General features: G+C 36.1%; 2 protein-coding genes and 1 non-coding gene across 3 annotated transcripts; 1 reads left to right on the forward strand and 2 right to left on the reverse strand.

The window, feature by feature from the left end:
- Nucleotides 1–247: 247 nt before the first annotated feature.
- On the reverse strand, nt 248–3,191 carry LOC107609431 (phenylacetaldehyde reductase). Its single transcript, XM_088493463.1, has 6 exons — nt 2,876–3,191; nt 2,609–2,781; nt 2,146–2,331; nt 1,675–1,837; nt 1,084–1,270; nt 248–574 (listed from the first exon to the last, which is right to left on the reverse strand). The coding sequence occupies exons 1-6, from the start codon at nt 2,988–2,990 to the stop codon at nt 430–432; spliced, it is 969 nt and encodes a 322-aa protein (XP_088349589.1). The 5' UTR covers nt 2,991–3,191; the 3' UTR covers nt 248–429.
- Nucleotides 3,192–14,210: 11,019 nt separating this feature from the next.
- On the forward strand, nt 14,211–16,361 carry LOC107608397 (E3 ubiquitin-protein ligase UPL6-like). The gene is made up of 8 exons (XM_088494554.1): nt 14,211–14,233; nt 14,290–14,380; nt 14,883–14,972; nt 15,211–15,291; nt 15,424–15,493; nt 15,740–15,800; nt 15,983–16,072; nt 16,259–16,361. Exons 1-8 carry the CDS (start codon nt 14,211–14,213, stop codon nt 16,359–16,361), a joined length of 609 nt encoding a protein of 202 aa, XP_088350680.1.
- Nucleotides 16,362–22,199: 5,838 nt separating this feature from the next.
- Nucleotides 22,200–22,307, reverse strand: LOC148550613 (small nucleolar RNA R71). Its single transcript, XR_015892994.1, has one exon. It is a non-coding gene; the product is annotated as a small nucleolar RNA R71 (small nucleolar RNA).
- Nucleotides 22,308–27,916: the final 5,609 nt, after the last annotated feature.

Here is a 27,916-nt window from a genome sequence, read left to right on the forward strand (position 1 = left end):
TTAAAAGACATCCACATCTTGTAGAATAACACTTGAATATGATAAATCTATGAAACTAATTAATGTCAAAGTTCTCAAACATCTCTTATGCATCACCAACCCCATGTTCCACACCATAAGGATCCCTTCCTTTAATTTTCTACTAGTCTATATCTTTCTTTTGTATCATATATATATTTACACCTTCCTTTTATCTTTTATTTTATTTTATTTTATTTTTATGTACGAGACAACCAGCAAACTAAAATTTTAAGTCCTCAATCCCCTCCCTATCAAATTTATTAATAACTATTACCAGAGAGAACATTCAAGAGAATTCAGCTAAACTTGGCAAATGTATCCTGGAAAAAAGACTATATGTTACAGAACCATATGCAATCATCACTTGTAGTTATATCTCAAGTTTCAAATAACAGAAGCAGCAATCATTCAAGAAATGAACCCTTTGCTCTTCAAACTCTCTACAGCATCCTTGATAATTTTCTCCATGGGAATAAATTCCAAACCCAGATCCATGAGTTTCTTCGATCCATCCTTTGCCCTCAACAATCCTGGTTGGGTATCTCTTGGGATCCTTCAAAGGAAAATGACACAAATACCATGAGCAAGTTCTGGATTATATAAATATAATTGCTAACAGCTCTAGATCAAGGCAAGGGTGCATTGTTTTTCCAATAATTAGAAAATATCACAATTTCAGTAAAATAAACCACTTTTCATGTATTTGCATACAGTTTTAATCCAAAGCTTTAAGAAATATGCTTTTAACTAGCTTCTTAGTACAATCAGTTTTTAACCTGTAAAATTAGAAATACAAAAGTTGTAAAATCCTTAACCTTATATTTTAATTAAGACTAAGATTAAAGCCCAGCCAGTCTACAAAATACACTGAGCTTCAAGTCCAAATCTAATTTACTAACAACTGCTGCATTATACATGTTTGCGAAGTACTCCAAAGGTGTATGAAACGCACCATTCAATGCAACAAAAACCTATGCAGGATGCAGCGTACAACAAAAGTATAGTTCAGGACTTGTATAAAATTCCACAACCTAGCTAATCAGCAAAGTGCGGTTTACTTACTTAGGCACATTGTACTGTGGATAAAGCTCCGCAACTTTCGCCACAAAGTCGCCATAGTGAGAGATGGCTTCTACACACAAATGCCTACCGGTTGCTGTTTTGTTCTCATACACCATAATATGTGCTAAAGCTACATCCTTAAAGTGGACTGATCCCATAAAAAAGTTCTCATATGTTTCATCACACCCTGCAACAGCGAGTAATGGGCGAAATCAAATTATAGTTAGACTCGGTCAAGCCAAAATTCTTACAACGGTTTTGGCATAATCAAAGTGTTCTCTATATACAGGGCATTATATGACAGCATTGAGTTCTAAAAGTTGTCTATTTTGTGCCACAGCAGAGCTTTCTATAATGTTCTAGGCTTCTAGCCAACATTCCTGGAAACGATCAAAGGTACTCATTATGTGAAATGACTTCCCAATTTTGCATGGCCGATTTTAACATAGAAAATTGTAGAAAGGAAATCAAATGCGCTTAAGTCAAGATCAAAGGTACTCATTCTGTTCCATAGCACAACAATACATGATGACTTGGAAAACAATCAAGTTCAGTAAGCAACAGTATATAATGATATATATAGTTATATACCTTCAAGAAGGCGAACAAGCATGATCATACTAGCATTAAGTCTGGGTGAAATAACAGGGCCCATCACAGTTCCGGGATTCACCACCACAACATCCAAGCCTTTCTCCTTTGCAAAATCCCAAGCAGCTTTCTCAGCTAAAGTCTTGGATAGTGGATACCACAGCTGTTCCATATCATTTCAGAACAAAGCTAAAATTCACAGTGCCTCAAAATTATGCATCATAGTTCTTGACTTCAAACATGTTTTCATTTTGTTCTTGGTAGAGACATAATTAGAGTAACAAGAATAAAATGTAACGAACTAATGTAACTAACTACTTACTAGAATAAAATGTCAGGAACAACTTTTGATAACTATAAAACAGAAAATCAGATATTTATAGATAAATTTCTCACAATTGAAGAGACTAGAACTAAGGTTACTAATTCACACCAAAAAACTGAACACAAAAAAGAACAAGAAAGCCCCACCCCCTTTTGCTTGCAGTATTCAGTGTCAGTCCAACAATCTTCTGTCTTGACAACATCAGATGGCCAACCGGGGCTCGGCGTAATCGCCGAGACAGACGACGTGACCACTACACGCTTCACCCCTGCTTCCTTTGCTGCCTCAAGGACATTCATTGTCCCTCTAATCGCAGGGTCCAGAAGCTCCTTCTACAACCAAGATGTGGCTCAATAAAATCCCGCATCAAATTTCAAAGAGAAAGGAACAAACTGCTATGAACAACGAAAAATCTTTAGAACAAATCACTGCAAGTCAATAAAAATTGAGCTCTTGAAATTTCAGAATTAATCACAGTATCAATTATAGCCATCTATCACTTCACATAATTAACTGAAGACTGAAGTAATTTGAATTGTTATGGCCATTTTCAAAATTTGGTACCCGAATTACAGACTTTTTCTTCTTCTTTCCTTTTCAATCTTGTACCTGTGGGTCATGGACTTCGTCGACAATGCAGGGTGAAGCGAGGTGGAAGACGCCGGAGCATCCGCGCACGGCGGCGACGATGGTCTCGTACTGGAGCAGGTCGATTTGAAAGAGACGGAGGCGCGTGGACGCTCCTTCAAGAGCTTCTAGATGCTTCGTCTCAGTATCATCGTCTGCAATCGGAATAATAATAATAATAATAATAATAATAATAATAATAATAATAATAATAAGAGGAGGAGGAGGAGGAGGAGTAAGTGAAGTAACTGAGATCTTTGACGGTGGCGTGAACGGTGTAGCCCCGAGTGAGGAGGAGGTGGACAAGCCACGAACCAATACAACCGCTTCCGCCGGTGACGCAAACAACCTCCGACTCCGACATCCTGCGAGTGGTTCTTAGCTCTTACACTTCCACACTTGACAGTGAGACTAAAACAGTGACACCAGTGACTCTCGCCAGTCGCTAGGCCAGGTGGTATCTGAATTAATACTCGATTTCGGCCCCAGAAATTTAAAACCCAACTTAAATTAATTCTTAAAATTACAATTAACTCAATTTAAACTTCAAAATTTACAATAATAAGTTAATAATGTTGTAAAATAAATATCAAATAAAGAAGTATAAATAGAAGACTTTAGTACTATAATTACTATCTCAATATAATAAATATGATTAATATTGCTATTAATATTATATGTAAAGAGTAATAGAAAAGAGTGTTTAAAATACTTATAAAATAAAAGAAGAGAAAGAATTGTAGTAGAAATATAAAGAGAAGAGTATTTGATTGCAACATAAAGAGAGAATTGATTTCTTATTACTTGCTTGTGTATCAAGGCCTCAGCCTTATTCTCCTATTTATACTAGTAAAAAGATTCACTTTACAAATATTGGGAAAGTATGCACCGCATATCCTTTAATATTTGTGCTTCCCAATAGAACTTCAAAGGAAGAATAAATCATGCTGAGTAGATGGATATGGACATCCATATCGTAACACTCCCCCTTGGATGTCCATTTAGGATTATGCCTCGTTAAAACCTTACTAAAGAAAAACCTAGTGGGAAAAAATCTTAGTGAAGGAAAAAGAGTACAAAATCCTTTAGTGATGGGGACTGCCTCATTAAAAACCTTGTTAAGAAAAATCCAATGGGAAAAAAATCTGACCAAGGAAAAAAGAGTACAGTCTCCCCCTCTTGCCGACATCATTTAATGTCTCGAAATCGGCGCATCCCAATCTCATGTACCAATCTTTCAAAAGAGGATTTTGGGAGTGACTTTGTGAATAAATCTGCCAGATTGTCACTTGAACTGATCTATTGGACATCAATTGTCCCTTGATTTTGAAGATCATGAGTGAAGAAGAATTTGGGAGAGATATGCTTTGTTCTATCACCTTTAATGTATCCGCCCTTAAGTTGAGCAATGCATGTTGTATTATCTTCAAACAGGACAGTTGGAGCTATCTTATGATCAATCAGTCCACATGATGACAGGATATATTGAATCAAACTCCTGAGCCAAAAACACTCGTGACTTGCTTCATGAATCGCTAGTATTTCGGCATGATTAGAGGAGGTTGCTGCTATCGTCTGTTTTGTGGATCTCCATGATATAGCTGTACCACCATATGTGAACAGGTATCCTGTTTGAGATCTCCCTTTATGTGGATCAGACAAGTATCTAGCATCTGCATAGCCAACTAATTGTGACTTGGATCCATAGGGATAAAACAATCCCATATCAACCGTTCCATGAAGATATCGAAAGATATGTTTGATTCCACTCCAATGTCTTCTGGTTGGAGAGGAACTATATCTTGCTAGTAAATTCACAGCAAATGATATATCGGGTCGTGTATTATTAGCAAGATACATTAGCGCTCCAATGGCACTAAGATATGGTACTTCAGGACCAATGATATCTTCATTTTCTTCTTTAGGACGGAATTGATCCTTCTCCACATCCAAAGATCTTACGATCATTGGGGTACTCAAGGGATGTGACTTATCCATATAAAATCTCTTCAAGATCTTTTCTGTGTATGTTGTTTGATGAATAAAGATCCCATTTTTTGTATGCTCGATCTGCAGGCCGAGACAAAATTTAGTCTTTCCAAGATCTTTCATCTCAAACTCTTTTTTTAGAGTTTTTATAATTGTTGGAATCTCTTCAGGGATTCCAATGATATTTAAATCATCAACGTACACAGCAATAATAATGAATCTAGATGCAGTTTTCTTTATGAAAATACATAGACAGATATCATCATTCTTGAATCCGTTTTTGGCCAGATACTCAGTAAGACGATTATACCACATTCGTCCAGATTGTTTCAGACCATATAAAGATCTTTGCAATTTGACTGAGTATAACCCTTGTGAATATTCACTGGATGGTTTAGATATCTTTAGTCCTTCAGGGACTTTCATATAGATATCTTGATCTAATGAGCCGTATAAATAGGCTGTTACCACATCCATTAAATGCATATACAGTTTATGATATGCAGATAAACTGACCAAATAACGCAATGTTATCGCATTCACTATAGGGGAATACGTTTCTTCATAATCTATACCGGGCCTTTGTGAAAAACCTTGTGCTACAAGTCGGGCTTTATAGCGCACAACTTCATTTTTCTCATTTCGTTTTCTCACAAATACCCATCGGTATCCAACAGGTTTTACATCTTCAGGTGTACGGACTACAAGTCTAAAGACTTCACGTTTTGCAAGTGAGTCTAATTCAGCCTTCATGGCTTCTTTCCATTTTGGCCAATCATTTCTTTGTCGACACTCTTCGACTGATCTTGGCTCAAGATTCTTACTTTCATGCATGATATTTAATGCCACATTATATGCAAATATTTCATTGACAATTGTCTTATTTCGCTCCCATTTCTCTCCTGTAAAGACATAATTTATTGAGATCTCATCATTTTCACAATTTTCAGGTACCTGAACGTCTTCTGACGTTAACACTATGTCAGAATTTTGAACAACTGCAGGTGTCTTTACTATGTCTTTTTCAACAGGAATCGTATTTACCTCTTTTCTCTTTCGAGGATTTTTATCTTTGGAACCGACAGGCCTGCCACGCTTCTGGCATGTATTTGCTTCCGTGGCTATTTGTCCTACTGGGACATCAATTCGAATTGGGGCATTTTCCGCCCTGCCACGCTTCTGGTGTGAATTTGCTTCAGTGGCTACTTGTCCTACTGGGACATCAATTCGAATTGGGGCATTTTCCGCTGGTATATAAGATTTGGTTATCCTCTTTGTATCAGAAAATGCATCAGGCAATTCATTTGCTATTCTTTGCAAATGTATAATCTTTTGAACTTCTAGTTCACATTACCCTGACCGAGGATCTAAATGCATCAACGATGATGCATTCCAATTAAGTTCATTTTCAGGAAGCTTATTCTCTCCCCCTAATGTTGGAAATTTTGATTCATCAAAATGACAATCCGCAAACCGGGCTTTAAATACATCTCCCGTTTGTATCTCAAGATACCTCACTATAGAGGGAGAATCATATCCAACATATATCTCCAATTTTCTTTGGAGTCCCATTTTGGTGCGATTAGGTGATGAAATGGGAACATATATCGCACACCCAAATATTCTTAAATGGGAAACATTTGGCTGCTGGCCAAAAGCTAATTGCATAGGAGAGAACTGATGATAACTCGTTGACCTCAAACGAATAAGTGCTGCGGCATGTAAAACTGCATGCCCCCAAACCGAGGTTGGGAGATTTGTTCTCATAAGCAAGGGTCTAGCAATTAATTGGAGGCGCTTAATAAGTGATTCTACTAACCCATTTTGTGTGTGAACATAAGCTACTGGATGTTCAACACTTATTCCATTAGCCATACAATAAGCATCAAAAGCTTGGGAAGTAAATTCACCAGCATTATCAAGGCGAATTGCTTTGATTGGATTTTCTGGAAATTGTGCTTTTAATCGAATAATTTGAGTCAATAATCTCGCAAACGCCAGGTTGCGAGAAGATAATAAGCACACATGAGACCATCTCGAAGATGCGTCTATCAGGACCATAAAATATCTAAAAGATCCATATGGTGGATGAATAGGTCCACATATATCACCTTGAATCCTTTCTAGGAATTCAGGGGACTCAAATCCAATCTTTACTGGTGATGGCCTTAAAATTAACTTTCCTTGAGAACATGCAGTACAACAAAATTCAATAGTTTTAAGAATCTTCTGGTTCTTTAGTGAATGTCCATGAGAGTTTTCAATAATTCTCCTCATCATAGTTGTTCCCGGATGACCCAATCTATCATGCCAAGTTATGAATTCATTTGGGCTAGTAAACTTCTGGTTTACAGTGGCATGTGATTCAATTGCACTAATCTTGGTATAATACAACCTAGATGAAAGTGAGGGTAATTTTTCTAATATTACATTTTTATTTAAATCATGAGTTGTGATACATAAATACTCATGATTTCCCTCATTCATAGTCTCAATATGATATCCATTTCGGCGAATATCTTTGAAACTCAACAAGTTCTTCAGGGACTTGTAGATAATAGTACATTATTTATTATAAATTTTGTTCCTCTGGGAAACAATATTATAGCTCTTTCGGAGCCTTCAATCACATTGCCTGAGCCAATAATAGTATTAACATACTCTTCTTTTGGCACAAGATGGGTAAAATATATATTACTTTTAAGAATAGTGTGTGAACTTTATCTGCAAGGCAAATATCTTCAGAATATGTCCTTGCCATTTTTCTTCAAAAAAAAAAAACAAATGATAATAATAATAAAATGAGTAGAAGTACATGCACGGTGAAATTATTCAAACACATACATATATCAAACTATTCCATCATTGATCAAATAGCCAATATTTCCTTCAGAATCCTTAAAGAAATTAGATACGTTATAATGAGTGGTGGAATTTTCATCATTTGAGACAAAATTTGTTTCCTTTCCTTTGTCATCATTTTTCAAGGATGCTTGATAAAGATCAACTAGGTGCCTTGGGGTACGACAGGTACGTGACCAATGGCCCTTTCCACCACAACGGAAGCATTTATCCTCAATTGATTTACTTTGCCCATTGTTTCTTTCTTTATCCCACTTCTGGTGAGATCTTCTGTTTTGAACATAATTCCTTTTCCTTCCATGATTTTTCTTGTTATTAAAACCTTGCCATTTACCTCTTCTGGAGTTATAATTTGCTGCATTTGCTTCAGGAAATGGGGCGGCGCCAGCTGGGCGCGCTTCATGATTTCTTAAGAGCAACTCATTGTTGGCGTTCAGCAATAAGAAAGCAAGAAATTAACTCAGAATATTTTTAAATTCTTTTTCTCGATACTGCTGCTGCAGGAGCACAATCGAGGTATGGAAGGTCGAGAAAAGTTTCTCTAACATATCGGGCTTGAGGAAGTATCACCGTCTTTTGATGATTGTACCTTTCTTCAAGGTCTTTCCAAAGATCTGCAGGATCTTTTAATGTGAGATATTCATTTTTCAATCCTTCGTCAAGATGACGACGAAGAAAAATCATGGCTTTGGCTTTATCCTTCTGGGATGCATTATTTTCAGCCTTAATGGTATCTCCAAGATCCATTGAATCAAGATGGATTTCAGCATCTAATATCCATGATAAATAATTATTTCCAGATATATCAAGAGCATTGAATTCAAGATGAGAGAGCTTCAACATAATAAAAATTTGTTACCTGAGTCTTCCTAAAAATTTGATCAGAGTCTCGTGCTGATAACGTGTTGTAAAATAAATATCAAATAAAGAAGTATAAATAGAAGACTCTAGTATTATAATTACTATCTCAATATAATAAATATGATTAATATTGCGATTAATATTATATGTAAAGAGTAATAGAAAAGAGTGTTTAAAATACTTATAAAATAAAAGAAGAGAAAGAATTGTAGTAGAAATATAAAGAGAAGAGTATTTGATTGCAATATAAAGAGAGAATTGATTTCTTATTACTTGCTTGTGTATCAAAGCCTCAACCTTATTCTCCTATTTATACTAGTAAAAAAATTCACTTTACAAATATTGGGAAAGCATGCACCGCATATCCTTTAATATTTGTGCTTCCTAATAGAACTTCAAAGGAAGAATAAATCATGCTGAATAGATGGATATGGACATCCATATCGTAACAAATAACTAATTTTAGCTCTGAATTAATTTCACTCAACCACTATGTTAATTTGTTAAAATTTAAAATTTTCGTTTAAATTTCATATAATTAAAATGTACTATATTTTTTTATAAACTTGATTGGCTTCTTAAAAAATTGAAATTCTAAGAAAAGCACTCAATTTTCTAAAAGTTCTATTAGGTCTCAATCATATGCAATTTAAGCGAGAATTTCAAATTACAGTAAGGTAATGTATTAAATTAACACATCATTAATAAAATTAACTCAAGAATTAATGCGAATTACGATTATAAATTTTAGCATCTAATTTGAGTCCATTAAAATTTTAAAGATCAAATTAAGTTTGACTTCCAATTTTAGAGACCAAATTAAAAATTAACTCGGTACTCTCTCGGTGCAATTTTCTTAAAATTAACATTTTAAATAATACATTAAAAATTTAAAATCATTCACATAGAAATTTAATTTAATCCATTATTATTATTATTATTATTATTATTATTATTATTATTATTATTATTGAAATAAGAATGGACTTTTGTATTTATAAACTAGTAGATAATCCGTACATTCGCACGGCCTTAAATATATTTTTTTCAGTTAATTTTACTTTTAATTTTTGGATTCTAATAAGAATACAGAATATTCAATTTAGTGTTATAATTGATCATAATGACTATTCATTTGTGAATATTGTCACAAACTTACTTACCATGTAAATATAAGATGATTAAATATATTTGGAGTGAAAAGGGAGAAAAAATAATATAATTTAAAATTTAAAAACATATAACAATTTGGTTAAAATTTTTTGTGACGAAGTCGGTCAATTTCTTAATATGCTTGCACAATAATTTACTTATCTCCAGTAATACAGTTTTATCTGAATATTCTCTTTAACTATTATAGACCATTTGGTTCTTTTTCAATAGCTATTAATAATTCTTTTCACACATTGCTCACAAAAAAAAATTATATTCTAGCTATTAAAACTAAAAACTAAACATCAAGCACCACATTCGTCCATATGCTCATCAAAATTATAATTTGAATTTTTTAGAATGGCAAGTTGTTGATGATCTCTGGTAGGCAGACCACTATCATGTTTAACACTTGGACTATGTGAATATTTGGCACTCTAATTAATAACATCCTAAATAACATGAAAAACACTGCAATAAAAATACCATTTATACAAAAGAACTGAACAGTAATCTTTAGTATCAATATCTACTCATATACCTTATTGAGTATACAATTTTATAGGAATAACCTTGCATTATGGATCTCTCAAACATGCAATGTCACTTGTTGGGTTATTAATAGAAATCTGTATTATTTTAGAAACAAATAAGTTAATACACATATATAATTAACTTACATTAATAATTTTAAAGAAGCTAAACAAAAAATAACTCAAATTCTCAAACTATACAAATTACGTATATACCAAATGGCTTGATTTGAAAACAAAAATTGGAGACACTTCCAGCCAAATAATCATTTGAAGCTCGAAACAGCATTACCCACAGATTAAGAATTTAGATGGAGGAAGAAATTTTTTTTTCTAAAGGAATATGAGAACCATCACTAAATCAACAAAATATCTTTAGACAGAAACAAACGAGAATAAAAGGTGAAAAAGAAAAATAGTTCTATAATTATTGTTTAGATCTTAAAAAGATAAAATTAATTTAAAAAAAAACCTTAGTCATGCTACATAATATAAATATAGTAAAAGACATAAATCTAGATTATCTCTTACTACTCAATTCTTAAACTTAGAATATATAAATTGTAAATTATATCACCAAAACAATCAGTAATATCTAAATTTACACTCCGTTTTATATCCCTAATTGTATTGTATTTGCAAATCACTTAAAGACAGTTGAATAGCTTCTTCTATCATATTAATTTTTTAAAATAAGAATTTTAAGAGTTAAATAGTAAAAAAATTCTATCACAGTAAGTGATATAATTAGATTAGTCTCTCTCTCTCTTCACAAAATACTGTAATTCAAAAGATAGTTTTTCAGTTTTTTAGTAGTGTAAGAAAAATTTGATAACTCTCATATTGTAGAATAAAGTACACAAAATCAAAACTCATTCGTTTATATGCTTGAAAGGTCAATACAAAGAACACAAAATCAAAACTTATGACTTCACACAATGAAAAACCAACCAATTATGTATATACCATTTTCTTTATATGCACATTTAAAAATCTAACATTTTTTTCTTTCATTCACTTGCATATTGATCATGTTTTCAACTAGAACAAAGAACAAAAAAAGAACATATTTATAAGAAATTTTGATGCATTGATTAATCATGAAGCAAACCTTCTTCCACTAATGTCTTTTTATAAGCAATGAAATGTTATTTCTAAATCAATAGCTGTTATGACGAAGTAGCAAACAATTAGGGACACCAAAAGAGAAAACTGTAAAAATTATATTGCATACCTTGTTCATGGAATTTAACTTTAAAATTCAAGTGAATCAAAATAAGTATCAATTAATGGAAAATACAAAATTATACTGACAAATGGCAACACCAATATTTCTTTCCAATGTATACAAAAGACAATATTTATCAATTACTCAAGAGATGGAAGTTATCGGAGATAAACTGTTCAAACAAGTTAGATAGAAGACACATAGTTTGAAAATTAACCTTTCCCCTATTTGTAGTAGGTCATCACTCACCCCATAGATCCAAAGTTAAAAAAAATGGATATTTACATTGGGACCATCATCATTATTCACACATGGAAGAACAATAAATCTAAAGATGATACCAAAATTTTTCATGATAATTCATAACAATATAATAAAGATTACAACCAAAGCATCAGACTTGGTGCATCGATGAATGAGCTTATATTAAGATCAAAGGTTTCTTGATTGCTTATTTCTATCCTCACGCACAATCTTATATAGGAACTATTCACAAAATCCTAATTTTTAACACAGATTCAATTTCAATCAATTTGTATTGGAAAACTCAACAAACTCATACTTTCAAAAATTTACGTTCATCATCACACATTAAAAATTAAGGATTTCATGCACAAATTTTGTCTTTATTTTTTTGTTGAACTTCTGATCATTAAAATTTAATAAATTAAAGTAAAAATTAAAAGTATCAAATACACACTACAAATACACAAAGACTAAATGACTTTATTAAAGAGAAAAAAAAAATCTAAGTTACACTATTCTTTCTTTAATTGTATGTTAATTGTTAGTATTAGTTAGCAAAACTTTTTTTCAGCTAATACATTAAAAATTCTAGTAGCCAAATACCAGGGTAAGCAAGAAAGAATAACCAAAAAAATATCAAACCATACTCAATCATTTTTGAACCAAGACTTTCGAAGGATGGTTAAATAACTAATACAATTTAATCAAAAGAAGTTTCAAATGAATTCAGGACAACCAAGTAAAAACAACAAAGAATGTAGTATCTAATATTACACAAATTTGAAGTTTTTGTCCTTAATAGTTAATTTTTTGAATGCCACAAAATTAAGAAATAAAAGACATGAATTGAGATAAAAGTTATAGCTCAAGTTCTAAACATCTATGAAAAAACTCAACATAAAAAAGGAAAAACCGAAATTCAGAAATGCAAATCATTAAAAAACAGAAAAGATATTTGAAGGAGAACGAGAAAGAAGAGTGAACCACAAGTTAAAAGATATACATTACCTACTCCCTGTGACTCACATGCAAACTTTTTTCAATCCTGTAAAGGAGAAAGATTATAACCAAAATAAACATAGGCTGATGTGTGAAATATAAGTGCACATCTATAAAAAAGTAGGGGTAAGTATTGTTTGGTCCCTAACGTTTAGGGTCAGAATCGAAACCGTCTCCAATGTAATTTTTTATTTAGAATCATCCTTAATATTTTATTTTATATTAAAATCGTCTTTTTAATAAAATTTTTAATTTATTACTAAATTACCCCTATTATAATAAATAAAAATTATAAAATTAAAAAAAAAGAGAAAAGAACGCGAGGGGGGAGGAGAGAAAGGAAAAGGGAAAGGCGCGCGGGGGGGGGGGGAGGAAAAGGGGAAAGGGAGAGGGGGAAGGGGAAGGGGGGAGGGGACGGTGCCGGTGAAGCTTGGAGCCGCCATCGCTGTCGCCGTTAGGAATCACCATTTACCCTACCGCCAAAAGAAAGAAAGAAAGAAAGAAAGAAAGAAAGAAAGAAGAAAGGAGAGAGGGGCTGCGACAGGGGAGAAGAGAAGAGGGAAAGGAGATGCGCCGGCGCTGCTAGGGCTCGTCGCTGTCGTCGTGTCATCATCGGGCCTTGGAGGGAGACCACGCTGCTGAGCCGTCACTGCCAATTTGCCCACGAGCTGCCGTCCGGGAAGCAGAATAGCGAAGAGAGGGAGATGCATGAGGAAGGAGAAAGGACAAAGCGTGAGGCGGTGACGGAAGGGGAAGAGGCACGGGGGGTGCCGGTGGTTTTGCTTCGGCATCTGCATCTGCTTCTTCTTCTGCATCTGCTTCCAATTCTCACTACTAGAAAGCTAGTTATTACGGACGGATATTTCTGACAGATTTTATCCCACGAAAATACAGACAGAATTTGCGAGGGATTTTTCGTCGGAAACAAAAAATGAATTAGCATAAATTACAGATGGAAAAGAGAATCCGTCGATAATTCTGTCGGAAAAATTAATTTTTTCGTGGAAAATAGTTACCAACGGAAAATCCCTCTGGAATTAAATAAACAAAAATGTTTCATTTTATTAAATTATTATAGACAAAAAATCTGTCTGTAATTTAAAATATTCTGTCAGAAATATTGAGTTAAACCTAACTCTACCTCTACCCTCTTGAGCTCTACACTCCAAACGAGCTTCACAGTCATCTTCCTCTCCATTCACACTCCAAACGTTTCTCCTCAGTGCCTTCATCCACCGCATTCTGCCATCATCAACACCTTTGAGACTTCCATCACTCTCGTCATCGTCAATCATAGTTGTTCCCCGTACTGTCCCTTCTTTTCCCCTCTTTTACGAGTACAAACCTTAATCCTCCTTCAGTGACTTTTTCTTCTATTCAAACCCAACATCGATGGTGAGTATTTGAATTTTCTACTATATTTTCTTCCAGTTTTTGATACAATGAAATTCTGTTATTACAATATAATTTTCATGCCGTGTTAGTTTAATTGTTGCTTGATTTCATTTCCGATTTGGGATTAAACTAGCATTTGCCTTTGATTTTGTGATTTATTTGGTTGCTGTGATAAATGTTTTATTTAATCAAAGCATTTTGAATGATGCATGTAAGATGTTTAATGAAAAGCCTCAGAAAACGGGATATTGATTTGGAATGACACGTTTGGCAATGGTTGGTATATGAGTGTAAGAAAAGTATGTTGGTTGGTCAAAGCATGGCCATTAATCACTTGATTTTGTATACACGCACACTTTATTCTTGTATTATTCTCCTTTTTAATTTGTAACTTGCAGTACCAACCTTTATGCAACAGATTTATTGGTTGTCATGCAAACTAAGGGCAGCATGAGTCCTGAAATATCTAGAACAGAAGCAAGGTATAAGGTATGGAAACTTTGTTCTGGTGCAGAGTTTGTGAGATGAGAGCGAAAGAGAGAAGAGAACTTACGGAAAAGTGAGGGTCAGAAAATGAGAAATGAAATTAAGGGATGAATCACAATCTGTACAAGCTACAACTAGAAGCATGCAAGTTGCATACACCTAAGCTAACTTCCTAACTGATTAAGTTGTAATCCTAACTCACATGTGCTAAATGAATAATAATCTAACTAATTAGATTCCAAATTAGCTAAACTGTTAAGTCTCCTTTATTACACACTAGTTAATTATACTTTGTGATAGTAAACAATGAATATGGTGAGCAAACAGAGGAGGAACTGCTCCCGAGGGGAAGGAATCTGCGTGTTACTAATGACAATGTCATTACTTTTATTCATCTTGTAGCAAATCATCGCTTGAATTTTCAGGTGAAGTAACTCGAATTGCATCTTGTATTGCAAAATCAATTCCTTTTTCCATTGTATAATAAAAATAACTACGCTTTCAGATACGTCAACAAAGTTCGCATTTCTTGAGGGGATTTCAACAACTTATTCAGAAGGATTGGATTGACATGTTTAATGAACATGAACTTCAGGTTGTGTTATAAGCCTGTCCACTTTTGAAAGCTTGTGGTTCTCTTTTTTCCATAACAATCTTTGTTTTCAATACTTGCTCTAACATTGTGTTGATATTTGTCTATTTGATAAAACTAGATGGTGCCATTTTCATTGCTTTGACAGTCAAGTTAATTTAAAAAAAGATTGAAAATAAAATGAATGTTTGTTGTTTTGTGATATTTTACCTAACTTGCTTGAGATTATTGTTTTCCACAGCTTTTGATATCAGGTTCACTGGAGAGCTTGGATGTTGATGATCTGCGGCAGCATACCAACTATGCAGGAGGCTATCACAGTGTAAGCTCTTTGGCGCCTATGTGGTTTTATTCAGTAAATCCTTAGCAGAAACACTCAAATGATATTATAGTCATGCTAAAAAATTAGTTTGAGACTTTTTTTTTTGAAGTCTTTCTGGCTTCTTATCATTAGATATACATAAGAACTAGGGTCAAATCCATGATATTAATCAATAGTGGGGAAAAAGAAAGACTGAAAGAAGGTATCGGTGGCCAAACACACACACGTCACATTGACCTTTGAAGTAGGCACTTTTCTAACAAGTGAGTTCTTCTGATAGGATCATTATCTGATTGAGATGTTTTAGGAGATTCTCAAAGGCTTTTCATTGGAAAACAGAAAGAAATTTCTGAAGTAAGATAAACATAGATATATGATTTAATAGCCCTTTTTTATTACTAAGTTCAGCATGGATAACAAACTTAACCTTTCTATAGGTTTGTGACAGGTTGCTCTCGTGGACCATTGCTGGGTTTTCGATATCTTGAACCTTTGTTTTGCATACAAAGGTAAATAATACTATAGAAATTATATTCTGAATTTCTGATATCTATGATCTATCCGTAACATTAATTTTGTAAAATAATGAAAATATGATCCAAAATTGTTTTCTCTAACCACAATTTATTTTGTGTTAGAAGAGTAATTAATGAGGCCAAGTGGAATTGTCTAATGCCTGCTGTTCTTGTAGGGCTGCTGGTACTGCATCGGAGGAAGCTCTTGACCGATTACCAACGTCAGCTACTTGTATGAATATGCTAAAGCTTCCACCTTATCAAAGGTTTTTCCTAGGCTAGGTTTTCTTAGATTTTGAAATGATTAGCAGGGATTTACTCACTGGTCACTGAGACCTTATCTTGAACATGCAGTAAGTTTGAACCCCTGTTATGAAGGAGGCATTAATGGTGCTGAGGTATCATCTTATTCTTGAATTAATCGACTCTTTCGACAATATCATTTTGCGCAGGTGCTTTCATAATGCTTTATTTGTTAACTATCATGTAAACTTTAAGAATTCCCCCCAATATAGTTTCCGGAATAAACCAGAGTGGCTATTTAATGAAAAATGATGAAACTTAATGGATTGATCCCACATTAGTTGGAGAGGGGAATGAAGCATGCCTTATAAGGGTGTGGATACCTCTCCCTAGCATGACGCGTTTTGACGAGTGAGTGTGGGGGGCTTCGGCTATCATCCCTATCGTTAAAGGTAAAACCGTGAGGCCTTGTGTGCCAAAGCGGATAATATCGTGCTAGCGGGTGGTCTGGGCTGTTACAGAAAGTATGTGTAAATAATTAACTCATGGATTGTACCTGGTGCACTTGGAGGATCTTGTAGGTGGGATCCATATAGGTATCTGACATAATCCAAATCAAAATTTCTTATGATGATCCATTGGACATGCCTTCTGAGGTCATCATACATGAAATAACTTAACTAAGCAGATCATAAATCTAGATTATTTTAATAAATTCTTTTATTGTTGCTCCTTCACGTGTCATCTTTCAATAAAAATTTCAAATGTAGATGGCTGTCCACATCCTACAGGAGACTGCATTTGGAAAAAATTATGCATCAGATAAGGTAAAGGACTAATGATACCTATTAATTACGGTTTTAGTTCTCAATAAGCCTCTAGTTTCATGAAGATTTGGAGAAAAGACTGAACATGGTAAGGAGAATTCAATGTTGACTTAATAAATGTGCATCTTAGTGGGGCAAGAAGATTACATGATGCTATTGTTCTTGGGTATTAACTGCAAAGGGCCCCTGGCCGAGACATTGCAATCCCAGAATGGTATGTAAATGCTGAAAGCCAACTTGGCCGACGACCATCAGATCGGCCAGCAGATTTTGAAAGTGCTTTGGTTGAATAGTAAGTTTCATTTTACTTCAAGTTCTTGTTTTAATTTCTTCTTGTCACTTTTAATACAAAAGTGGTTCTTGTCTATTGAAAAAAATACTGTTCTCAAGGTTTCTTTATTAAGTCTTGAAAACAGGAAACAAAACCAAAACAAAAGCAATATTTTTGTAAATAAATTGCAAATGTTTTCTTTAAAAGAAATAGACTCCAATTTTCTTGCATATGAAGAGACAAGATAATTGCCTCTTTATTTCCTTGTATTCTTTCTTCAGTGTAATAGATGACTTTGAGATTCTGCACGGAAATGTTCAAGGTTTTCTAGATACTGTGGCTTTCTTACATAGCTTAACTGAATTACATGCGAACCCCAAAAGGTGGGAGAGTAGGGCTGCAGCTTCTCTGTTCAACTGGGAGGTCTTGACCATTTCCATTTTTTATTTATTTTATTTTTGTGATATTACACTACAGAATTTGTTAAATTCAAATACCTGTCTTTTTTGTTATTCCTTCTTTCAATTTTTGATGTTGAATCATTATGACAAGAAGAAATATATGTGACAAGAGCTCCTGGATGGTTAGATGTCATGGGTGGTATTGCTGACTACTCTGGAAGCCTTGTTCTTTAGGTTGTATCTGTAACAACCCTGATTTTCGAGTACATGAGATCTTTTCTGAAAGTACGGATTTCTCCGGAAGATCAGTAAAGGGAACATCTCTGTTATATCATCAAGCATCTTAATCCTCATTATCATTATGTCATCCTTAAGCTAGAACCTCCTCTAAGGCAAGCTCGATAATGCAATCGCGAAGAACCTAGTTTTTGAACCGTATCGGTTGGCAGTTTTGATTCTGATTTTCATAAATAGTCTCTGTTTGACGAACCGAACTTGATTCATGAGAGGAGAGAGATAATAGTATAATATTATCATTATATTAGTATTAGAAAATGCTTTAATGATATTATAAGGTTACCTGGTCTATTTTTGTTAAAAACAGAAAATCGGTTTAACTGGGTTTACGGTTTACTGGTCCAGCTTAGCACCAGCACTCTCTGATGAATTTAGCAATGTTAAGGCCTCATTATACATGTTCTATTCTCATAATAAATATGTTACTAGTGTCATTTATGCCAGTAGCTCAGAAAATAATCTTTAGAGATGTTTTTACGAGTGTTCCGATGCACCTAGTTTTAGTAGTTGTACACCAGAGATATTTTAATATTATTTTAATCCACCTCCAAGCCAACTAATCACAACTCACCTTACACCCCCAAGACCTCCAAAGCTGTCTCGTTTCATCATTGTGGCCGAAAATAACAAGAGAGAAAAGAGAGAAACTTTCATGAACACTTAATCTTCAAAGCTTGATTTCTTCTGAACTAAAACTCAAATCAAAACTCCGATTTCACCAAAATGATCCTCTCTTCTTCCTCTACATAACCATGTAACTTATCAAGGATGGAAATAAGGTGAGATGGCTGTTCCTTTCCCCTTTCAATTCGGTTTTCAAGGAAACATGCTTAAACAAGTGTTTTCTTGATGTTCTTCCTTAGATCTCTTGCTTAGCTTGACTTGTGGGCCAAAGATCTTTGATTTCCTGCACGTTTAAGGTGAGGATAACTTTTCTAAGATGCTTCTGAAGTTCTTTTAGTTGATGGTTTAGTGTTTTAAAGTTGTTCTTGATGTGTTTTAGGGGGAAAAAGTGCTTTAAGAACACTTCAAAGAGTAACCGGATTTGGAGCAACAAATCAAGGAAGGGTGTCACGAAATTAATCTTGAATATTTGTGTTTGAGTTGTGTGAATGTTGTATGATTTGGCTGTGCTAAAAATTGGTTGCATATATGATTGATTCTTGGTGAAAATTTGGTGAAATTTTGATGAAATTTGATGAAATTCAAGCTATGAATGTGTGTTCTTGTGGCTGCTGGAAAATGAAACCCTAGGCCCTAAATTGGGGTTCAATTTGTGTTGAAATCATGTGAAAAAGATGGGGTTTTAGTGGCTGGGAATTTATTTTGAATTTTGGTAAAAATCGGTTGCTGAAAAGACTGAAAAACGGGTAAAAATAGAGAAAGAATTTGAAGAATATATGAAGAACATGAAGAACACTTTGAGTGTGGTGAAGAACATTGAAGAACACCTTTTAGATCTTAGAAAGGGCAAGGAAGTAAATATTTTGGTGTTTGAGGGGTTATTTTGTAATTTCTGAAAGTTAGGGTGGTTAAAGTAGAAATATTAAAAGTTATCGGGGTAAAAAGTTAATTTTAAAGGTTAAAAGGTAAAGGCAAGGTAATTTTCGAAAATTTAATAATAAAATAATAAATAATAATAAAATATTAACTTATAATATTTAATTAAAAATAATATTTTAATAAAAATAATAAAATAATGCGAAAAAGGCAGTTTTCTGTAAAAGCTTTAGAAAGACAACTTTAAGTGCAAAATCTCATAATTACCTTCATAAAAAACTTAGGGAGTGGTAATAACATGTTAGTGAGGCAAAGATAAATAAAAGATAAAAAGTTAAAGAAAAGATAAAAACTAAAGAAAAAGTCTGTAAAATTTTAACGACAGAAAAACAGACAGAGACTAGTGAACGAACTAGGGCAACTTAGTTAGTACTTGAGTTGTGACTAGGATTAGGTATAATATGAAAAGTTAAACTATTTCAGTATAGACTTAATGAACCTATACTTGGGACAGGCTTACTATTCATACCGAAATTTAGATAAGCTTTAAATACATACGTTAAGCAGAGAAATAAGAGTAGAGTAGAGAAATACAGAAAATAGAGTAACCAGAGTAAAGTAAAGAGATAAAGAGAAAAAGAGTAATATAGATACAGATGAAAAGAGTAATCAGAGAAGAGAAAAGAGATACAGAGAACAGAGTAAAGAGATACAGAGAAAAGAGAAACCAGAACAGAGTAAAGAGATATAAAGAGAAGAGTAATATGATGAACCACTATTTTATGATTTATATTGTGTTTAATTGTGTGGTTTTATCATGATCCTTACCCACTTATTCATTAAATTAGCATGCATTTAGATTTCCTTCCTGAATTTATTACATGTTTGAAAACTGCTTCCTAGAGACTTTAATTATTTATTTTTAATTCTCCTCTATTCCATTCGATGCCGTGATCTGTGTGTTAAGTGTTTCAGACTTTATAGGGCATGAATGAGTTGGAGATTGGAAAGGAAGCTAGCAAAAATGGAAGAAACACAAGAATTTTGAGGAGATAACCAGCGAGAAGTGACGCGATCACATGGCTCACGCGACCGCGCGAAGGAGAGCAAATCGCAGCGACGCGGTAGCGTGGACGACGCGAACGCGTGGCGAGGAAAAACGCGAATGACGTGTCCGCATGGATGACGCGATCGCGTGACATTTGCGATCTGCATAATCTGCAGAATTTGTTAGGGGCGATTTTGGACCCTATTTCGGCCCAGATTTCGGCCCGGAACAGCAGACTAGAGTCAGAGAACATGCAGAAACAAATAACACATTCATTCAGAGACAGTTGGAGATCTAGTTTTTACTCTCTTAGGTTTTTATCTCTAGGTTTTAGAATTTTAATTTTCAATTGGTCTTAGCATTGGAACATTGAGAAGAGTTATTTCCTCATCAAGACTTCGTCATTCTAGTTTGTTTTCTTAACTTGGTTTCATTCTTCCATGTTCTTTGCTTTGTCCAATTTTGTCATTCAGATACTTCTATGATTATTTAATGCAAGGATTATTTCCTTTTAATTCAATTTCAATTCCAACAATTATGTCTTCTTTTAATTCCCTTTCATGTGCTATGGATTCTTTATTTACAATGCGTGAGTAGTTTCCTTACTTGATGGGGAGTTGATTAAAAGGAACTCTTGAGTTGGAAGGATTGAAGAAAAATTTGTAATTGGGTTAAATGTTGGATTGCTATCCTGTCACCAACGCCAATCCCTTTGAACTAAGTGGGTTGCAACTTGTGAACAGATCTAGCATTCCAGCTTGTTTGACTTTCCCTTACTCAGTAAAGGATAACCAAACAGAACAACCATTAATTATAAATTAATCTTACAATCACCCCATCAATAGTAGAAATTCCAACCAATCAACTCCCAGTCAAGGCTTTTATTCCTATTAATTAAATTTCCTCAATTTAAATTCCAATTTACCCAACTCAACTTCTTTGAACATCTGATTAATAAGATAGCACACTTTTCTGCAACTCGTTGGGAGACGACCTGGGACTTAAACTCCCAGTAATTTTTAATTTAACTCTCTGTGATATATTTCTAAATTGATAGGCAGATTTTTGGTGAGTTAAGAACTATACTTGCAACGTAACCATTTTTTATAATTTTTTAATTCACCAGCTTCTGCGTCTCATCAATTTTTGGCGCCGTTGTCGGGGAGTTGCAATAGAGTGCTAATTTTATTAATTAGAATTTATTTATTTTCATTTTATTTTGTTTTGCTACTATGAGCTGCATGTTTCTTCCGTCAAATGACGCGTTCACTTCCTGATCCGCGCTTGCTAATATTCGATCCTGAAATTGAAAGGACAATTTCACGAATAAGGCGAGAACAGCGTTGGTTAGTCCGCTCTGAGGGCGGATCTGAAAGTGAATCTGAGGAAGAAACCAGCCCCTCTTCTATTGATTCGGTTGTTTTACGCGCAGAAAACATGGCAGCTAGGAGAGTTACCATCCAGGAGGAAGGAGCCCCTGATTTTACAATGCAACCGTTTCAAGCGCATCATCCAGCGGTAGCTACAGATTTTGAAATAAAGCCCGCATTGCTAAATTTGATGCCCAAGTTTCATGGCCTACCTGCTCAAGAGCCTATCAGGCACTTGAGAGATTTCCAGGCAGCCTGTTCTACTGTCAGGCGTGATGGCACTGATGAAACTTCAATTCTGCTGAAAGCTTTTCCGTTTTCTCTTGAGGGAAAAGTAAGAGAGTGGTACTACACTCAACCTCTAGCAAATGTATCCAACTGGGATACACTCAGAAAGGAGTTTCTGGAGAAATTCTTTCCATATGAAGTTACTGATAAACTGAGGAAGGATATCTCTACAATTGTTCAGGATGACAATGAGACTCTCTTTGAATACTGGGAGCGCTTCAATAATTTTCTGGAAGCATGCCCCCACCACATGATTGACAAGATCGTGATACTCAGCTATATTACATAGGGTATGAGGCCCCAAGATAAGACCACACTGGAAAGTGCCAGCAATGGGTCTATGAAGAAGTACAAGACCACTGATGAAGCTTGGCAATTGATCAGTGATTTAGCTGAATCCACTAGGAACCACAGACAAAAGCAAGGCTGTTCAAAAGCTGTTGCAGAAGTATCTTCTAGCAGAGAGACTGCTGCTCTAACTCAAAGCATCTGTGAAATGACCAACTTGCTGAAGCAAATGCAGTTGAATCAACAAGCTCAGCAAGCTCAACCTCCACCACCATAGCAAAACCAACAACTAGTCCCACAAAGAATTTGTGGAATCTGTACTGATTATAGCCATTACACCGATGAATGCCCGCAACTCCAACAAGAAGACAACATGGTGGCATCCACTCACAACTTCTATGACCGCCCCAACCAAGGGTACAATCAAAGTGGAAATAATAACCATGGATGGCAGGACAATTCAAACCAGAATTGGAGGGACAATAATAACAGAGGAGGCAGAGATAATCAGGGAAATCAGAGGTGGAACAATAACAACAACAGGCAGCAAAATCAACCTTACAGAGCACCTCACCTGAGGCAGAACCAAGGACCACAGAACAATCAGCAGCAGACCTCTCAATTTACTCATTCTTCGTTATCTTCTAATGAAGATCTACTACAATCTTTTGAGAAAAGACAACAGACCATGGAGACCAACATCATGAATAGTATTAATGCCAGTCTGAATGGTCTCACCTCTACTATGCAAGCTTTTATGACACAGTTTGTACCAGCACAAAATTTCAATAACCAACCTTCAAGCACCACTGGAATCCCCTCTCAACCATTACCCAATCCAAAGGGAGGCATTAATGCTATCACCCTGAGGTCCGGAACTACACTGCAGGAGAGGATTCAGGAGGAACCAAGCTCACCAGAATACGCCTCAGCTGAAGAGGTGGTAGAAATCGAAGATGTTGAAGAGGAAGAGGATATACAGGACATAGCTGAAGAAGAAATAGCTCAACCACAGGAGGAAGCACCAAAAGGCGCAGACACCACAGACAACACTACTTCTATTCCATTTCCACAACTTGCAAGGAAGCCCAGGAAGCAGCTGGAACCCGATCCTAAAATGGTAGAGATATTCAAAAAGGTTGAGGTAACTGTTCCCCTTTTTGATGTTATTCAGCAGGTACCTAAATATGCAAAGTTTCTAAAAGACTTATGTATCCATAAAGACAAAATTAATGAATTAGAAACTATTCCTTTAGGTAGTTCTATATCTGCTTTAATGGGAGGATTACCTGAAAAATGTAGTGATCCAGGTCCTTGCATAGTTAGTTGTACTATTGGTGGTGTAGTAATTTATGATTGCATGTGTGATTTAGGAGCATGCGTCAGTATAATGCCTTTGTCTATATATGATGTTTTGAGGCTCCCTCCCTTAAAAAGGTCGGCAGCTCGTTTTGTGTTAGCAGATAAAAGCATTATTACAGTGCTGGAGTTGCTGAAGATGTTTTGGTGAACATTAAAGGGCTCACATTTCCCACTGATTTTTATATCTTGGAGATGCCCCACAATGATTCAGATAAGCCATCATCAATCCTACTTGGAAGACCATTCCTGAAGACATCAAAATTCAAATTGGATGTTTTTTCAGGAACATACTCCTTTGAAATAGATGGCCGCATAGTAATCTTCAATCTGAATGGAGTCATTGACAACCCCCCAGAAGATCGTTCCATCTTCCAGTGTGATGTCATAGACGAAAGTGTGGCTGAAGTCCAAAAGGAAGAGTTTGAAGAGAGGCACACTGGACAAGGTCCCAGTGTGGGGACCCTCTTAACTGACAGTGAGGGCACTTCGCCATTTTCACAAGCCCTAGATAATCCAGAGCCTGCCCATGATAAAAAGTTAGAATTGAAGCCTCTCCCTCCACATCTCAAATATGCTTATCTTGAGGATGAGCAGAAGCTTCCGGTTATTATTGCAAGGGAACTGACTTCTCAACAAGAAGAGCAGTTACTTGACATACTGAGGAAGCATAAGAAGGCCATTGGGTGGAGTTTGGCAGACATAGTGGGAATCAACCCTCAAGTATGTGAGCACAGAATATTTTTAGAAGAGGGAGCAAGACCTGTCCATCAACCCCAAAGAAGATTGAATCCCACCATCTTGGAAGTTGTCAAAAAGGAAGTGACCAGACTATTGGAAGCAGGTATCATATATCCCATCTGAGACAGCGAATGGGTGAGCCCAGTACAAGTGGTGCCCAAGAAGTCTGGAGTCACTACAGTGAAGAGTGAGCATGGAGAGCTCATAGCAACTAGAGTTTAGAATGCTTGGAGAGTCTGCATTGATTACAGGCGTCTCAACCAAGCTACCCGTAAGGATCACTACCCACTTCCATTCATTGATCAAATGCTGGATCGCCTGTCAGGTAAATCATATTATTGCTTTTTAGATGGTTACACAGGTTATTTCCAGATTCATATAGCTCCTGAGGATCAGAAAAAGACTACGTTTACATGTCCTTTTGGGACTTATGCTTATAAGAGAATGCCCTTTGGCTTGTGCAATGCACCAGCTACCTTCCAAAGGTGCATGATGAGTCTTTTCTCTGATCTTATTGAGGACTGTATGGAAGTTTTTATGGACGATTTTAGCATTTATGGTGATTCTTTTAGCCTTTGCTTAGATGGATTATCTAGAGTATTAGATAGATGTGTTAATACAAACCTTGTATTGAATTTCGAAATATGCCACTTTATGGTAAAACAAGGGATTGTATTAGGACATGTGGTATCTAATAATGGCATTTCTGTAGACCCAGCAAATGTGAATGTTATTTCTAGTTTACCTTACCCCTCTTCTGTGAGGGAAGTCTGTTCGTTCCTTGGCCATGCAAGTTTCTACAGGAGATTTATTAAGGACTTTAGTAAGGTGGCACTTCCCTTATCCAGATTACTGCAGAAGGATATTGAATTCGAGTTCAGTGAGGATTGCAAACAAGCGTTTGATAAGCTGAAGACTGCTCTAACTCAAGCCCCAATTGTGAGAGGACCAGACTGGAGCCAGCCGTTTGAAATCATGTGCGATGCTTCCAACCATGCAGTAGGAGCAGCGCTGGCTCAGCGTGAATGTAAGGATCCTTTTGTTATTGCCTATGCATCTAAGACTTTAGACACTGCCCAGTCCAATTATACTACTACTGAGAAAGAGCTTCTTGCTATTATTTTTGCTCTGGATAAATTCCGAGCTTATTTACTTGGTACTAGAGTAGTAGTGTATTCGGACCATGCAGCTCTAAAGTATCTATTAGCTAAAAAGGAATCCAAACCAAGACTTATACGTTGGATACTGCTGTTACAAGAATTTGATTTAGAAATAAAGGATAGGAGTGGTAATCAGAATTTAGTAGCAGACCACTTGAGTCGCCTTGAACATATTAAGGATGATTCTACTCCTATAGATGACAATTTTCCTTTTGACAACCTGCAAGCAGTATCCGAGGTAGTCCCTTGGTATGCACCTGTCGCTAATTATTTAGTTAGCCGCACATTTCCTCCACATTTTGCTAAACATCAAAGAGACAAGCTGAAAAGCGAGTCTAAATATTATATATGGGATGACCCATATTTATGGAGGTGTGGCGCTGATCAGATCATTAGATGTTGTGTGCCTCAATCAGAATTCCAGTCCATTTTGGAGGCCTGTCACTCATCTGAGAGTGGAGGACATTTTGGCCCTCAAAGAACAGCTAGAAAGATCTTAGACTGCGGATTCTGGTGGCCTACTCTTTTTAAAGACGCTGCTGAGTTTTGTAAATCTTGCCCCCATGCCAAAAATTTGGTAATATATCCAGGAGGGATGAGATGCCTCAACAATATATGCTTTTCTGTGAAATTTTCGATGTTTGGGGCATTGACTTCATGGGTCCATTTCCAAATTCTAATGGATATTTTTATATATTGTTAGCTGTGGATTATGTTTCCAAATGGGTGGAAGCAATTCCTACCCGCACTGATGATGCTAACACTGTTGTTTCCTTTGTGAGAAACCATATTATATGTCGCTTTGGATCACCACGAGCGATCGTGAGCGATCAAGGCACCCATTTTTTTAACAGGAGACTAACAGGATTGATGAAGAAGCATGGGATAATCCATAAAGTTGCAACAGCTTACCATCCCCAAACTAATGGGCAAGCCGAGGTGTCAAACAGAGAAATTAAGCGTATCTTGCAAAAGATAGTAAAGCCTCATAGAAAAGACTGGAGCACCAGGATACAAGATGCACTGTGGGCATACAGAACAGCATACAAGACATCCATTGGGATGAGTCCCTTCCGCTTGGTTTATGGAAAAGCTTGTCATCTCCCAGTTGAAATAGAACACAGAGCCTTCTGGGCAGTTAAGGAGTGCAACATGGGAATTGAGAACGCCGGAGCTGAAAGGAAGTTGCAACTGCAGGAACTGGAGAACCTTCGCCTAGAAGCTTATGAGAACTCCAGAATTTACAAGAAAAAGATGAAAGCTGTGCATGATCAAAAAATCAAGAAGAAAGAGTTTCAACCTGGAGATTTTGTCCTCCTTTACAAATCTCGACTAAGGCTCATGCCCGGTAAGTTGAGATCAAAATGGGAAGGTCCATACAGAGTAGAGAAGGCTGAACCGTACGGAGTCTATCACCTAAGCCATCCTTCAAGCTCTGAACTTATTAAGGTTAATGGACAATGCCTGAAGCTGTACCATGGTGAGAAGGTGCAGAAAAATAAGGAGCTTGAGATCTTCCGCTTGGAAGATCCCCACATAGCAGCAGATTGAGCTAGTGGAGCGTCCAACTTATGGACGTTAAAGCAAAGTGCTTGGTGGGAGACAACCCACCGCGGTATGATCGTTCTTTTCTTCACTTTTAGTTTTTCTTCTTTAATAACTCTTCTCTTTATTAGTGCTTTCGTGCTCTTTCATTTACATGTCTTTATATTTATTTTTTTAAAAAAAAATTTTCGCCATGCGACGCGATCGCATCAGCGACGCGTCCGCGTCGCAGAGGGGGTGGAGAAAACAAATAAATGAACAGAGAGTTCGGCTGGAGCGTGGCTGGAGGCGTGCCAATGGCACAAATCGACCCACACGATCGCGTCCCTGACGCGTTCGCGTCGCATGGGAATCATGACCTCCCACGCGACCGCGTGCCCCACGCGGCCGCGTGCTCTGAATTTTCAACGTAAAAGGGTGCACAGTAACATTCTGTGCGAGAGTGATGCTGGATTGGTGATGGAAGCACAATCTTTGTCACGTGATCGCATCGCCGATGCGACCGCGTCACCCATTTTATAACGCACACTCGTGCGATCGCGTGACCCACGCGATCGCGTCACCCAATTTTGGCAATTAAAATAAATCGAACAGAAAGTTGTGCTGGAGCGAGGCTGCACTCGCGCCAGCAGCGTAACACGGGTCACGCGACCGCGTGACCAACGCGATCGCGTCCCCTTACCTGACGCGCCACCACGCGAACGCGTGCTCCACGCGGCCGCGTCGCATGCGCCGCACAGCTCAACCTAAATTGCCAACTTATCTTATCTTT

This window comes from Arachis ipaensis, chromosome B7 (genome assembly GCF_059453495.1).
Source record: "Arachis ipaensis isolate K30076 ecotype BB chromosome B7, ASM5945349v1, whole genome shotgun sequence".
Taxonomy (NCBI): Eukaryota; Viridiplantae; Streptophyta; class Magnoliopsida; order Fabales; family Fabaceae; genus Arachis; species Arachis ipaensis.